Genomic DNA, 13,890 nt, shown 5'->3' on the forward strand with positions numbered 1-13,890 from the left:
TGTCCCAGCAGGTAGGTAGAAATCTTGACAGTTTGTACACCAACACTTAGCTTAAAGATTCAGTTTACAGCTGTCGATTAACCTAAGAGACATGTCTTTAGGGTGTGAGGGGAAACCTCATTAAATGGAAAATCAACACAGTGACCTGAAGAACATAAACTTGGCTTTAAATAACAGAGCTAATAATCAATCTCTGATTCAAGAGTTTTGATGCAGCTACACTAAATGCTGTATCACTAAGCTGTCCTAGTTTATTCAATAAAACAAACAAAAATAAATGTACATGTCCAGAACATGACCTTCCCTACATAAACCTCTGATTTTCATAGTAAAATATTTAACAGCAGTATTTCAGTAATTGCAATAAAATGGAAGAATCTGATATTATACTCTCTCGGTTTAAAATATTATTGTCAAGAACAAACACTTTTTCAAAGCTTATGAGGACCGATTTGGTGTGGGATCCTAGGAAAAAAGTAACAAACAATGTTACCATTCGACTGGATTAAGTAGTTTCTTTTTTGGGTTATCCTGTCCACAGACTCACAACGTGACACACACGGACACACAGACATAGAAAGACATCACTCTAAAAGTGGTTAAATCTTGTACAGGGATAATACATGTAAATTCATTGAATATATAAAGTCAAAATATTTACCTTCCCAATATTAATATCTATGGTATATATAGGAAAAATAAAAAATGCAAAACATATATGATCATAAATCATATTTACTAAAATTTAAAAAAAATATTCATTGGGTTGTTTTCCCAACATACAGAAGGAAATCTTTACCAAATCAAAACAAATAGCAGCGACTGAAAATTGTAATATGTAAGAGAAGACTGGAGTTTTCTTTTCTCCTGAACATGATGCAGTTTAATAAAGTTAAAATTATTTTACTAAAGCATACACACAACTTTGGTCTAATATACAAGATAAAACTATGTCCATACTCAGGAGCACCAATTATTTAAAAGAAAGTGGAATCCATCCATCCATTTACTAACCCGCTGAATCCAAATACAGGGTCACGGGGGTCTGCTGGAGCCAATCCCAGCCAACACAGGGCACAAGGCAGGAACCAATCCTGGGCAGGGTGCCAACCCACCGCAGGACACACACAAACACACCCACCACACACTAGGGCCAATTTAGAGTCGCCAATCCACCTAATCTGCATGTCTTTGGATTGTGGGAGGAAACCGGAGTGCCCGGAGGAAACCCACGCAGACACGGGGAGAACATGCAAACTCCACGCAGGGAGGACCTGGGAAGCGAACCCGGGTCTCCTAACTGCGAGGCAGCAGCGCTACCACTGCGTCACCGAGCCGCCTAAGTGGAATATAAATATTAAAATAAAATGAATGAATCCTTAAGAACCAAATGCTATCAAATTACTTTCAAATATTACTGCTCTTATAACATACGCCAGATAATAAAAAATAAAAATGCTGTTGTAAAAAACTCTTCAACTTCCCATTTTATTGCATGATCAGTCCTTGAGAATCCAGTTAGATTGGTTTGCCTTTGGCTATGTGCTTTATTCCATGTGATCGGCATGTGAAAGGAGTTCCTCTTAGTGTGACAGCCAGCTTATCTTTAAGGCATGATACAGTTTTAAGCTTGCTTAAATCACAACACCATTCTTGAATTAGCTGATGATACTGTATGATCCACAGGAAAACTAAGATTTGGGGCATTTCTCATGATTCAAAATCAGCAACACAAATTTTTAGCTGACAAATTGTAGTTCTGTCAGTATTTTTCAGAGAAAAAATGAATCTCAAATATTTCTTAGTATAGAATTAAAAGCAAAGCACAAAACAAGTACAGACAGAGGCCGAAGCTCATGAAGCTTTTCATACCATTAACTGCTTTGTAAAGGCATTTTTTGGCAACAACAAAAGGCACTTTGTAAATTAAAACAAGCTTGAATGCAGGCAAATTGTGAAGATGAAGGGGGTGGAGGGAGGTAACAGTTAAAAAATACACTTCACTAAAATGGACACATCAGCAGGTCTTCACCTGATCCCAGAACACCACTTGAGGACATAGAAGTATCTGAAACTGATACCCTCAGTAGTTTTAGGAAAGGTTACATATATATCAAAACGACACAAATGTTTTAACAGTGTTCAAAGAGAATTACCGACAGTAATATTTAATCATTTACTGCTGATAAATCCCTTCAAGCTCAACATACAGAAATCAAAATGATCCAAACAGCCAGCATCATACTTATAATAAGCAAGATTTTCAAATATTTTTTGAAAAAAGTTAGATCTTAATCTAGCAAGAACATATAAATTGTAAAGTCACTGTATATCTGAACATCACAGAAGTAATTAAAATGGAAAAAGTGCATAATTTGAAATGTACTGTAGGACTCTGCTAAGAGGTGTGCAAGTATGCAAACAAAATGCCTAATTATTCAGTTAATTACAGTAATGCCAAACAGCAGTAAAGTATGTTTTGAAAAAAATATACAAAATTCACCTAAAAAGATTGTGTATCATTTTACATTACTATGAGCACAAAAAGTAACCTATTGTACAGCATCCAGCTATTGGAGAAAAGTGGACTCTTGAAAGTCTGGGCTCGTCTCTTCATACTGGCTAGGTGACAAAAGATGCCCAGGATAACCATAAACAAGGTCATAATTATTCTGAATAATGCGGTAAACATCCTTTGGAATGCTGAGGCTATCATGAAGAATAATAATTAAAATCTGTTTAAAAAAATGAAAATGCGAAAAAGCAAAAACCAATATCAAACCTGAACAGCCATCAAAGTACTGCAATACCCACATGCCATTCATTGTTGTTAACAGTTTTGTTGCCCAAGAGCTGCTTGTAAACCACCGTAGTATTAAAGTCCTCAGAGGCTGTGTTTTTTTAGTCACTTTTAGACAGCTCCTCCTGAGCTGCTCTGAGCCAGCGGCCAACCTGATTTGCAATTTCCTAGATAAATAAATACACATACAGTATATACATATTTAGATGTACACACATAACTAAATTTTAATTACACAGGAGAGGCTCCACTTCATGCAAGTAACAATTCCCTGTAATCTCCACATGTAAACAATACTACTTACCAATCGTGCCATCTTAAGGGGAAAGGTGTCTGTTGGCCTTGCAGAGTTCATATTGGCACAGTGAGAGGTCCCATTAATAAGAATGGCCAACTCAGATCTGCTTTGGTTGCTAAGAACACTCAGTGCATGCCATGGGTCAATATCCCCTAAGAGGCATTAAGAGGGTACAGTGAGAAAAAGAACCAGGAAACCGACAAAACTAATTCAGTTGCATATTATAAGTATGTACCATTGACAAAGAGGATCCTGCTGGATTTCGGGTGGTCAGCTCCATAATATTCATTGGTAAAATGCACTGATTCATCCACACTGGACAATGGGACACCAAAGACTTCCTGGCAGAGCTGTACCTGTGACTGCAGTGTCATAAGAGGAGAGAAGGGGCATCGGGAGTCCTCACAAGTCTGGTCTGAAATGATAAGAGAAGCACAGGTACAAAATCAATTGTCTCACTTATGTCTCACATGAGAGCTTCATCCATTTCAAATGCCTGCATCACAAACTGTAAGGTCCTGTCATCTATTTTTATTTTTGCAGACTTCTCTCATAGAAAGTCTACTCAGTCCAACCGCATGCATACACTTACATACAAGTCTTAGTGATTTTCACTCTTTTCCACGTACTCTGTTTTGCAGCCAAGAACATCTCTCTCTCTCTCTCTAAAAAGAAAGTGTATAGACTGATAGGGTGGACATGAACAACACTCACAGTAGCCAAATTCTGTGCAGGTCTGATAGTACCATTGTCGTTCTCCAGCACCACTTGGAGATAAACTAGTGTTACGCATGACAAGCAGCTCCATCTGGTATGAATTGTCCAGACATTTAATTCCTTCCCTCTCCAGGTACCTCTTAGGGAGAAAAGCCAGGACAGTGTTAGACATAGTATACTCTACAGTGGATATGCACCAGGAAGATGATATTGCACATACCTGAAGGATTCGAATAAGCTGTATGTAGCTGGGTCCACTGGTCATTATATTGCAGACATCTGCAATGTTGCTTCCAGTAATCTCCTGGTCATACTGCACTGCTCCCATAAAAATGTCTGCCAGATTGGAGACTAATTGAGACTGGTCCTCTGGCAGACTAAGATTTCCACAGGAAAAAAAGTCCTTCTCCAGCACAGAAAGATTTCCAGCCTCAAGCATCTTATCCACAACTTGGAATGCTTTTCGAACAGCCTGGAGACACTGGAAAAGAGAAGTCTATTACTGCAACTACCAATTTACAGGCATGCCTAAAGTTAATTTATGCTCCCCACAAGCGTCGTATTTTGAGAGCCAGGCCATTAAAAATCAACCAGTAGAAATACGAAAATCCCTTTTACCCTAACTCTAACAATGAAGGGAGCACTACTAACCTCCTTAGAGCCGCCAACTACTGGATTGGACAGGCTGGCAGCCACTACCTGAAAAATATTATAACTATGAATGAATACAAGAACAGATGAAAATGAAATTTGACAAGTGGGTATTATTCACATGAGAGACATAAAAATGACAAAATGGAGGACCGTGGACTGTGTTAAATATAGCACTCCTTCAGTAACCAATACCTGATTGTAACCAGTGAAATCCAATTGGGCTCTGACTGGTGCTGATGATGATACAGCAGCATAAACTAGGTGTGGAAACTGAAAGAAAAGAGAAAGGTACACTGGTTAGAAAAAAACAGGGCAAAAGACTTGAATAACGTCCAACAAAACCAAATCTGTCACCTTAAGTCGGAACCAGGCTGACAGAGAACCAGGATAGGAGCCCCCAAAGCAGATCCACTTGTTGCTGTTGCTCATATTGTACTGCTGAGTGATGAAGAGATGAAAGGAAGCAAGATCTGCCAACCTGCAAGGCAGGAGAACAACAAATTAATAAGAAAGTTGAAAGCATTATACTGTATAAACCTTAATATCTGAGGCCAAAACTCACGCCTGCTGACTGGACAGGAAGTGAATGTTCTCATCAGTCAGTCCATCTTCATTAAGGCTAACTCCATAATACCGGTGCTCCAAAGCAACTAGTAATGCCTTATACTGCTGTGCCATCTCAACATGGTGTCCTGCAAGGGAAAGTGAAACACAAAGTAATATTAAACTAGAAAGCTGCAAACTCTCTGTCTTTTAACAAAGTTTGAATTTGTTCATATGTTAAGAAATAGTTTACTTAATTTAAAATGTATTTGTATAGCTAATGTGATGGTTACCACAATGATACACATAGAAAAGTCATTTTCAGTGGCCTTAAGTGACCTTGTCAAAAAGTGCGGACACTCTTAGGCCATCCACAAATCAAGAAGGGCACCAATGAAGCCAAAATGCCAACAAGAGGAAATATTAGTGTTTTCTATAAAAATAAGAAAGGATTAGATTAGAAGTAGAATAAAGTACACGGTAGTGTAAACAATAAACACCCAATACCTTCTGGTTATCACCCATGGACTGACTATCCATTGGGCAGTCACATGTGCCCACTTCTCACTTGACTACACAACAGCCCAAGAGCTAAGCACACCCTTTACCTCCTGCTTTCCTTTCTAACTCTCCAATGTCTGGCCACTCTTCCCCATGCTAATCAAGTGCCCTTTCCAACCATCCTCCAAACTCCACATTTAGTAAAACTGTCACTACCTGATTTGTTCCCCCTGCCCGATTTGCACCTCACACGTGGAACACTTTTATGCAGTTGTGCATTACTTTGAATTGTTCAATGCTGTCAGGTCTGAACTACAGATGTGTGCTATTTTACAGCATTACCTGAAAGCTTGTTTCAGTTTGGGATTGTATTGAGGTTGGCTTTACCTTTATTGGGAAATAAAGATTTTCATATAAGTTTTCAGGTTTGCAACATATTGAAAGAATATTTTCAACAGATAGAATCATATTGTAGTTTGCAGAAAATTAAGCAAAGTCAACTCCAGTGTGTGTACAAAAATTTTAATAATCAAACATATGCTGCCTATGTTAACATTTGTGTTCCTTGTGACATATAGCCGATTGATGATAGAGATCATAATAAAAAGGGATTTACAGAGGTAATAGTCTCCAGTATCAAATACAGTGAAAATGCTCTGTCATGTGTTGTAAAATATTTGTGCATGCATTAGAGGCTGGGTAATACAGTAAACAGTCGTGCTATGCACCTGCATGAAAATGTTGCACATCATTGTATAGGTAACTTTTCAGTTTTGATTCTATGAACCTCCAGCAATGGGTCCAAACAAAATATAATTAAACTCCTGTGGATTATTATGTTTGCAGATGACATTGTGATCTGCAATGAGAGTATGGAGCAGGTTGAAGAGCTTAGAGAAGTGGAGATACAGTGGTGTGAAAAACTATTTGCCCCCTTCCTGATTTCTTATTCTTTTGCATGTTTGTCACACAAAATGTTTCTGATCATCAAACACATTTAACCATTAGTCAAATATAACACAAGTAAACACAAAATGCAGTTTTTAAATGATGGTTTTATTATTTAGGAGAAAAAATCCAAACCTACATGGCCCTGTGTGAAAAAGTAATTGCCCCTTGTTAAAAATAACCTAACTGTGGTGTATCACACCTGAGTTCAATTTCCGTAGCCACCCCCAGGCCTGATTACTGCCACACCTGTTTCAATCAAGAAATCACTTAAATAGGAGCTGCCTGACACAGAGAAGTAGACCAAAAGCACCTCAAAAGCTAGACATCATGCCAAGATCCAAAGAAATTCAGGAACAAATGAGAACAGAAGTAATTGAGATCTATCAGTCTGGTAAAGGTTATAAAGCCATTTCTAAAGCTTTGGGACTCCAGCGAACCACAGTGAGAGCCATTATCCACAAATGGCAAAAACATGGAACAGTGGTGAACCTTCCCAGGAGTGGCAGACGGACCAAAATTACCCCAAGAGCGCAGAGACGACTCATCCGAGAGGTCACAAAAGACCCCAGGACAACGTCTAAAGAACTGCAGGCCTCACTTGCCTCAATTAAGGTCAGTGTTCACGACTCCACCATAAGAAAGAGACTGGGCAAAAACAGCCTGCATGGCAGATTTCCAAGATGCAAACCACTGTTAAGCAAAAAGAACATTAGGGCTCGTCTCAATTTTGCTAAGAAACATCTCAATGATTGCCAAGACTTTTGGGAAAATACCTTGTGGACTGATGAGACAAAAGTTGAACTTTTGGAAGGCAAATGTCCGTTACATCTGGCGTAAAAGGAACACAGCATTTCAGAAAAGAACATCATACCAACAGTAAAATATGGTGGTGGTAGTGTGATGGTCTGGGGTTGTTTTGCTGCTTCAGGACCTGGAAGGCTTGCTGTGATAGATGGAACCATGAATTCTACTGTCTACCAAAAATCCTGAAGGAGAATGTCCGGCCATCTGTTCGTCAACTCAAGCTGAAGCGATCTTGGGTGCTGCAACAGGACAATGACCCAAAACACACCAGCAAATCCACCTCTGAATGGCTGAAGAAAAACAAAATGAAGACTTTGGAGTGGCCTAGTCAAAGTCCTGACCTGAATCCAATTGAGATGCTATGGCATGACCTTAAAAGGCGGTTCATGCTAGAAAACCCTCAAATAAAGCTGAATTACAACAATTCTGCAAAGATGAGTGGGCCAAAATTCCTCCAGAGCGCTGTAAAAGACTCACTGCAAGTTATCGCAAACGCTTGATTGCAGTTATTACTGCTAAGGGTGGCCCAACCAGTTATTAGGTTCAGGGGGCAATTACTTTTCACACAGGGCCATGTAGGTTTGGAGTTTTTTTTCTCCCTAAATAGTAAAACCATCATTTAAAAACTGCATTTTGTGTTTATTTGTGTTATATTTGACTAATGGTTAAATGTGTTTGATGATCAGAAACATTTTGTGTGACAAACATGCAAAAGAATAAGAAATCAGGAAGGGGGCAAATAGTTTTTCACACCACTGTATGCTTCATGAAGGAGAGGAATGAAGGTCAATAGGACCAAGACAGAGTACATGTGTGTGAATGAGAGGGAGGTCAGAGAAATGGCGAGGATGCAGAGAGTAGAGTTGGCAAAGGTGGATGAGTTTAAATCCTTCAGATCAACAGTATAGAGTAACAGAGAGTGTGGAAGAGAGGTGAAGAAGAGAGTGCAGGCAGTGTGAAATGGGGATAGATGAGTGTCAGGAGTGATTTGTGACAGATGGGTACCAGCGAGAATGAAAGGGAGGGTCTACAAAACAAGAGTGAGACCAGCTATGTTATATGGGTTGGAGACGCTGGCACTGACAAAATTACAGGAGACAGAGCTGGAGGCGGCAGAGTCAAAGATGTTAAGATTTGCATTGGGTGTGACAAGAATGGACAGGATTAGGAACAAGTACATTAGAGAGTCAGCTCAGGTTGGATGGTTTGGAGACAAAGCCAGGGAGGCGAGATTGTGTTGGTTTGGACATGTGCAGAGGAGAGAGGCTGGGGGATGGAGCCACCAAGGAAGAGGGAAAGAGGAAGGCCTTAGAGGAGGTTTATGGATGTGGTGAGAGAGGATATGCAGATGATGGGTGTGACATAGCAAGATGCAGACAACAGGAAGATATGGAACAAGAAGATCTGCAGTGGCAACCCCTAACAGAAACAGCCAAAACGAAGAAGACAAAGAAGAAGACATAAGAATGGTCCTGTGAAGGACAGGCACCCTGTTCTAGGTTGATTGCTGCCTTGCTCACAGTGCTAAAAGCATATGCTCTAGCACCGTGTGAACTTGAATTTGGTCTGAGAATGATATATTATGTTGTGTTAGAATTGTTCCGAATTGGAAGAAGTGGATTTCAAAATGATAGCTGTCATATATTAATATTTAAAATATGGTGCTGCCAGAGAAACTATTAGCTGACCACAACACTTTGAAGAATAATACAAATTTAGAAAATGGTTAGCTATATATATGAATAGATGGATGGAACTGTGACTTAGTATTGCAAAGTGACTACAATGAGCACAGACTACATCAGTGTGAAACAAAACAAGTAGATTAATATAAACAGTGTGGTGTAATGGTTAAGGCTTTGGAGTTCAAACCCTGAGGTTGTGAGTTCAAATTCTGCTACTGACACTTTGTGACCATGAACAAGTCACTTCACCTGCTTGTGCTCCAATTGGAAAAAATAAAAGAAATGTAACCAATTGTATCTGAGATGTTGTAGTTTGCCTGGGATAATGGTGTGAGCCAGATAATTAGTAAAAATAAACTAAATTATTTTGCATTATTTATTTTGATATATGCTGGTAGTGGGCTGGGGTGATCCCTAAACTCGGGATTCTTAAAGTTCAGTCTTCCAGGGCTACAGGTGTATATGTCAGCCTAATTTGTTAATTTGTAGCTAATTATTACTGTTGAAGCAGTTATGGCTCAAGGCTCATTTTTGTGCTTTATTTTAGTTAACAGTAAATGCAGCAATTAGAAGCAATGAGAAATAATTCATTTCTTTTCATTTTCTTAACCAGCTGCTAATTAACAATGAGAGGCAAAAGACAAAGGAGCCAGCAGTTCACAGTCTAACTTTGTCCCATTCACACCTGTGTATGTGCATTATGAATTATCTGTTTTACTAACATATTTGGAAATAAACTGAAGAGGAAAGAGTGAAGAACTGAGAATTGTTATATCTTCCCTGAGCCAGAAATTATGCAAATGATCAACCTCAGCAAGGAAAACCCTACAGCACAATATAAAAATGACATGACATAGGAAACTAAAAACACAAACAAACCATAAACTTCCCCGTGACCCCGTGTTAGGATATATCGGGTTGGAAAATGACTGACTGAGTGACTAAAACCATAAAATTAGATAAAAAGTTCTGCTATTGGTAAGGATTGACTTCTAATTAATCAATTAGGCTTGAACAAAAACCTGCAGACTCTGAGGTCCTTCAAGACTGAACTTCAGAACCCCTGCCCTAAAGCATTAAAGATAAAGCACCAACTAATCCAGGAGAAAGGACTAGGGCACTCTCATACATAATTTATGCTCACTCAAATAGGGTCTATTTAGAGTTGAGTTGTGCATAATTTTAGGATATATGACAAAACCCAGGTACTCAGGAAAAATCCAAAAAGACACAGGGAGAATATACAAACTTCACGCAGACAGTGAGTAGACCAGACTTTGAACTTGGGTCCTTGTAAGTACAGTGCTAACTACTGTACAATCATGCAACTCAGGTTAATAAACTATCAAAATGAAAATACCAAAAATAAGCCCATGTAGACAGTAAATGAAATATATCACATATATAATATAATGAGCTATGGCCCTCAAATATTAAGGCACAAATGTTACATGACAGACCACATCTAGTTCAGGGTTTGGTGACTGAAGAGATAGAGTGGCAAAAGGAAACATAAAAACTAAATAAAAATAGGCAGTGTGTGGTACTTACCATACTGAACAGAGTATGGAGAGAGGGATGCTTCGCCACCAATGTACAAAAACACAGGTCCATGGGGCTTCTGCCAGTAGGCATCATTCACATAATATCTCTAAGGAAGGAGACAGTATATTACCAGCTGGCTAGTGCTATATTACTGTTTACATCAAAGGCTATCAGCTACTTTTTTACCTGCTTGAATGTCCGCTTTTCCTGCCTGTTGAAGTGGTCCAGGAGTTGAGTCAGCATCATTTCTTTGGGCATGCTCAACTGGGGGGCAAGATGCAATTGCATTCCCCTTGCTAAGTGGGAACGGGCTTCCTGCTCCTTGGACAAAAAGACCCGGCGCTGGATATGACGAAAAACATTTCCTAGAAGGAAGTGGTAAGAAAGTACATTTTGCAGAACTATCCAGTGTACATGCACACACATACACACACAGAAGCACTATGACCGCCTTAGAGTAGAGTTAAAGTAAAAAGGATGAAGAACTGAAAGAAGATCTCATGATGAAAGACACTGTTAGCCCACACAAGTCTGTCTCCCTTATCTGAATAGTTTTACCCTTAAACTGGACTTTAACTAAGATTACATTGCTGGGTCTGTTCATTTAAATGGTGTTGTGCTAACATTTTTGAGACAATACATTTTTTCAGGCACTACATGCTGACTGGAGTTTTAGCAGACAAGAGAAAATGTGTTAGGCAACCTCTGGTTAAGTGAGTTGAAGTTTGCATGGAGCGCACACTCTTGATTCTTATATAGCCGTGTGTTTGTGTGCTTGACGGCATATTCCTAGCTGTGTTAGGTTTGTATGTGTTTCTGTCTTAGGGTCAATATTGTCACATGTACAGAGTACACTGAAATTCTTACTTCCATGTTCTAATCAACATGAAACACATCACTATTGTCTGGTGCCATCATTTACAAATATAACTACTTTAACTTGAAATTTAACTACTATATAATAAAATGCTACTGAGTGTGTGTGTGTGTGTGTGTGTGTGTATGTTTGGCTTTGGTGGCTCAGTGGTAGAGTTGATAACATATACAGTATACTTAGTAACATATACAGTATACTTAGTGATCCGAAGTTTAATTCCTGATTATGAGATTATGATCTTCTTTTTTTAACTTTTTCAAAAACGGTGTTAAAATGGAGCACTTCAACAACAAAGCAAATAACGTATTGAGTGATGTTTGGTCACTGAGTTCCTCTTATGTATCTGTGTGTGACAGTAATCCACTGCCTTATGCTGCTGTCTAGAATACGCGTAACTAACACTAGCTGCCGTTGCGGTAAATGACTCGCTTGATCTGATGTGTGCATCAGTACTTCAGCGGACACTGATGGCGTATGGTTTGTATCTAACTGGCCCGTGTGTGTGTGTGTTATTATTTTACTGAGCTTTGTTATCTGTGTGTGTGAGTCAATACCGTCGAGACCGTTTGTCTCACTTTTCGAGAAGCATCTAGTATTGGAGAATGCACTTTTCAGGGGTGTCTATTGGTTATGTCGATATATGTGAATATGTCAAACTAGGCTCTGTAGATTATGGCTTCCGGTAGCTTGTCTGCTAGTGTTTCACTAGACCCTGCAGACTGAGCAGTCCGCCCAAGCCTACCCAATCTGGACCTCGCTGATAGTGTATAGCTCATTGTACACTCTATTAACTTTTAAGTATAGTAACGCCCCGGTCTCCATTTAGCCACTGTATGTTTGTTTGTGAAGTAACACTGGCCTGGGCTCACCTGACGGTGTGTTTCAGCACCTCACCTGTTCGTCTACTACCTGGTTCTGCGAACTTGTGTGCTTCACCGGTGCCAAGCCAATGTAAACGTTTGTTACTATCTCACAAGTCTACGTTCACTCCGCACGATTGTTAGTAACTCACAGGCTACGCTGTTATACGCGGTGACTTTCTCGAATACTAGAGTGATCGTTGTCGGACTGGCTGTTCCAAAGGGGGGTCCGCGCGAGAAGTCCAATCGAGTGACCCGCGTGCTCATACATAGACACGGGCGCGCGCCCGCTCATCCGTCCGTCCGCCCGCCTCTCGCTACGAGCTTGCCGCCGTTTTCCCAACAACTTACCGCCATAAACGCCGAGCAGCGTCGCCAGCAGCAGCCAAAGAGTCGGACGCAGCAGCATGCTCACAAGGCTCAGGTCTGGACTGGACTCACCGGCTCGTGACTTCCGTCAATTTTTGTACAAGATACAGACCGCCCTGCTCTCGTGCTATTGGCTGGTTTATTTTTTGTTTCGCTTTCTTCAGTTGTTTTAAGACACTTGTTCATTTTATCCATCGTCTCATTAGTTCCGCTTATTTGTAGGACATATAATATTCAGGAAACCACGATGTTAGACATACACGTATAACACACATTCCGTATATATGTAATGTACTATGTTAGCTCAAAGCTAGTTTAACTTTTGGCAGCCTTGCACTCCGGTCGTCCCCCTCACGTGGCACTTCTGTACTTTAGCGACACGTTTATGTCAGACTGAGGTTTCCCAGAAGAATAGGCACATCCTTTATCGTCTGTGAGTAAATCAGATTGGCCTTCCAGCTCTGTGACCATTAGGGCGGATGGAAATCATCAACCACCTAATTTTGCTGATTTTGTTCACTTTTATTTAATTCTTTTTAATAACACATTGTTCCTTGTATTAACACAAATCCTTAACCATATCAACCTTCAAAGTCTGCTGCTGAGACTTTGAAACTATTTCTTAAAAACATCCTAAAGATGCCTCACCTTCAGTGGGTCTTTCAGCAACTGTGGCCTTTGGTCCACTGCTGATGTCAGCAGACAGTGCCCTAGGTGTTTCAGCCCCTAATCGGTAACATTCTCCAGTTGCTGGATTAGCCCTAACCTCCTCATCAGCACATCCTTATTATCCTGTAACTTAGGAGGAGGCTCTTTTTGCCACCTCTCCAATCCTCCAAGCAGCCATCTTAACTTCTTTCTTTCTCTGACATTCCCAAGGCATGTTGACTGTGCAGGGCACTCTCTAAAGCCCAAATCCACTGAGAACAGCCACACTTGCCACTCTCTGTATTTGGTAGCTTTCCTCTTTGTTTCATCGCACCCCATATACAGGACTTTCAGTTCAATAAGGATGACCTCCCTCACCTGCCAATATCAGGCCTTCGGCATTTTTACCAGGTCCAACCTCATCTACCACCTTTTTGCAAATCTGGAGTATGTTGCTTTTTGGCTTCCCCGCTGAAGATGGCCTCTCCTCCCCACCCAGATGAACTGGATAGATGGCACTAGTGTCACATGTGTTTGTTGAGGTTTCTGTCTTGCCCACTCTACAACGTTGATGCCATCCGTATTACTCTTGAGTGAGGGCAACATTGCAGCCTGTCAGGATGTCAGCCAAACTGCCT

At 40.2% G+C, this 13,890-nt stretch overlaps 1 protein-coding gene across 1 annotated transcript; it reads right to left on the reverse strand.

Moving 5' to 3' along the window:
* Positions 1–1,469: 1,469 nt before the first annotated feature.
* LOC120540459 (thymus-specific serine protease) lies at positions 1,470–12,711 on the reverse strand. The gene is made up of 12 exons (XM_039771290.1): positions 12,587–12,711; positions 10,685–10,863; positions 10,505–10,604; positions 5,032–5,161; positions 4,824–4,947; positions 4,662–4,739; positions 4,467–4,514; positions 4,036–4,296; positions 3,813–3,954; positions 3,334–3,513; positions 3,105–3,250; positions 1,470–2,967 (listed from the first exon to the last, which is right to left on the reverse strand). Exons 1-12 carry the CDS (start codon positions 12,642–12,644, stop codon positions 2,902–2,904), a joined length of 1,512 nt encoding a protein of 503 aa, XP_039627224.1. The 5' UTR covers positions 12,645–12,711; the 3' UTR covers positions 1,470–2,901.
* Between the last annotated feature and the right edge of the window lie 1,179 nt (positions 12,712–13,890).

The sequence above is a fragment of the Polypterus senegalus genome, chromosome 12 (assembly GCF_016835505.1).
Source record: "Polypterus senegalus isolate Bchr_013 chromosome 12, ASM1683550v1, whole genome shotgun sequence".
Lineage (NCBI taxonomy): Eukaryota > Metazoa > Chordata > Cladistia > Polypteriformes > Polypteridae > Polypterus > Polypterus senegalus.

What these genes read in the sequence shown, in the direction of transcription:
- LOC120540459 (XM_039771290.1), bottom strand. Translation starts at nt 12,644, where the DNA reads ATGCTGCTGCGTCCGACTCTTTGGCTGCTGCTGGCGACGCTGCTCGGC. An exon ending in CTGCACAGAATTTGGCTACT is followed by an intron (nt 3,514 to 3,812) that starts GTGAGTGTTGTT and finishes TTATCATTTCAG; the next exon opens with ACCAGACTTGTGAGGACTCC. An exon ending in CCCTTAAGATGGCACGATTG is followed by an intron (nt 2,968 to 3,104) that starts GTAAGTAGTATT and finishes TTATTTATCTAG; the next exon opens with GAAATTGCAAATCAGGTTGG.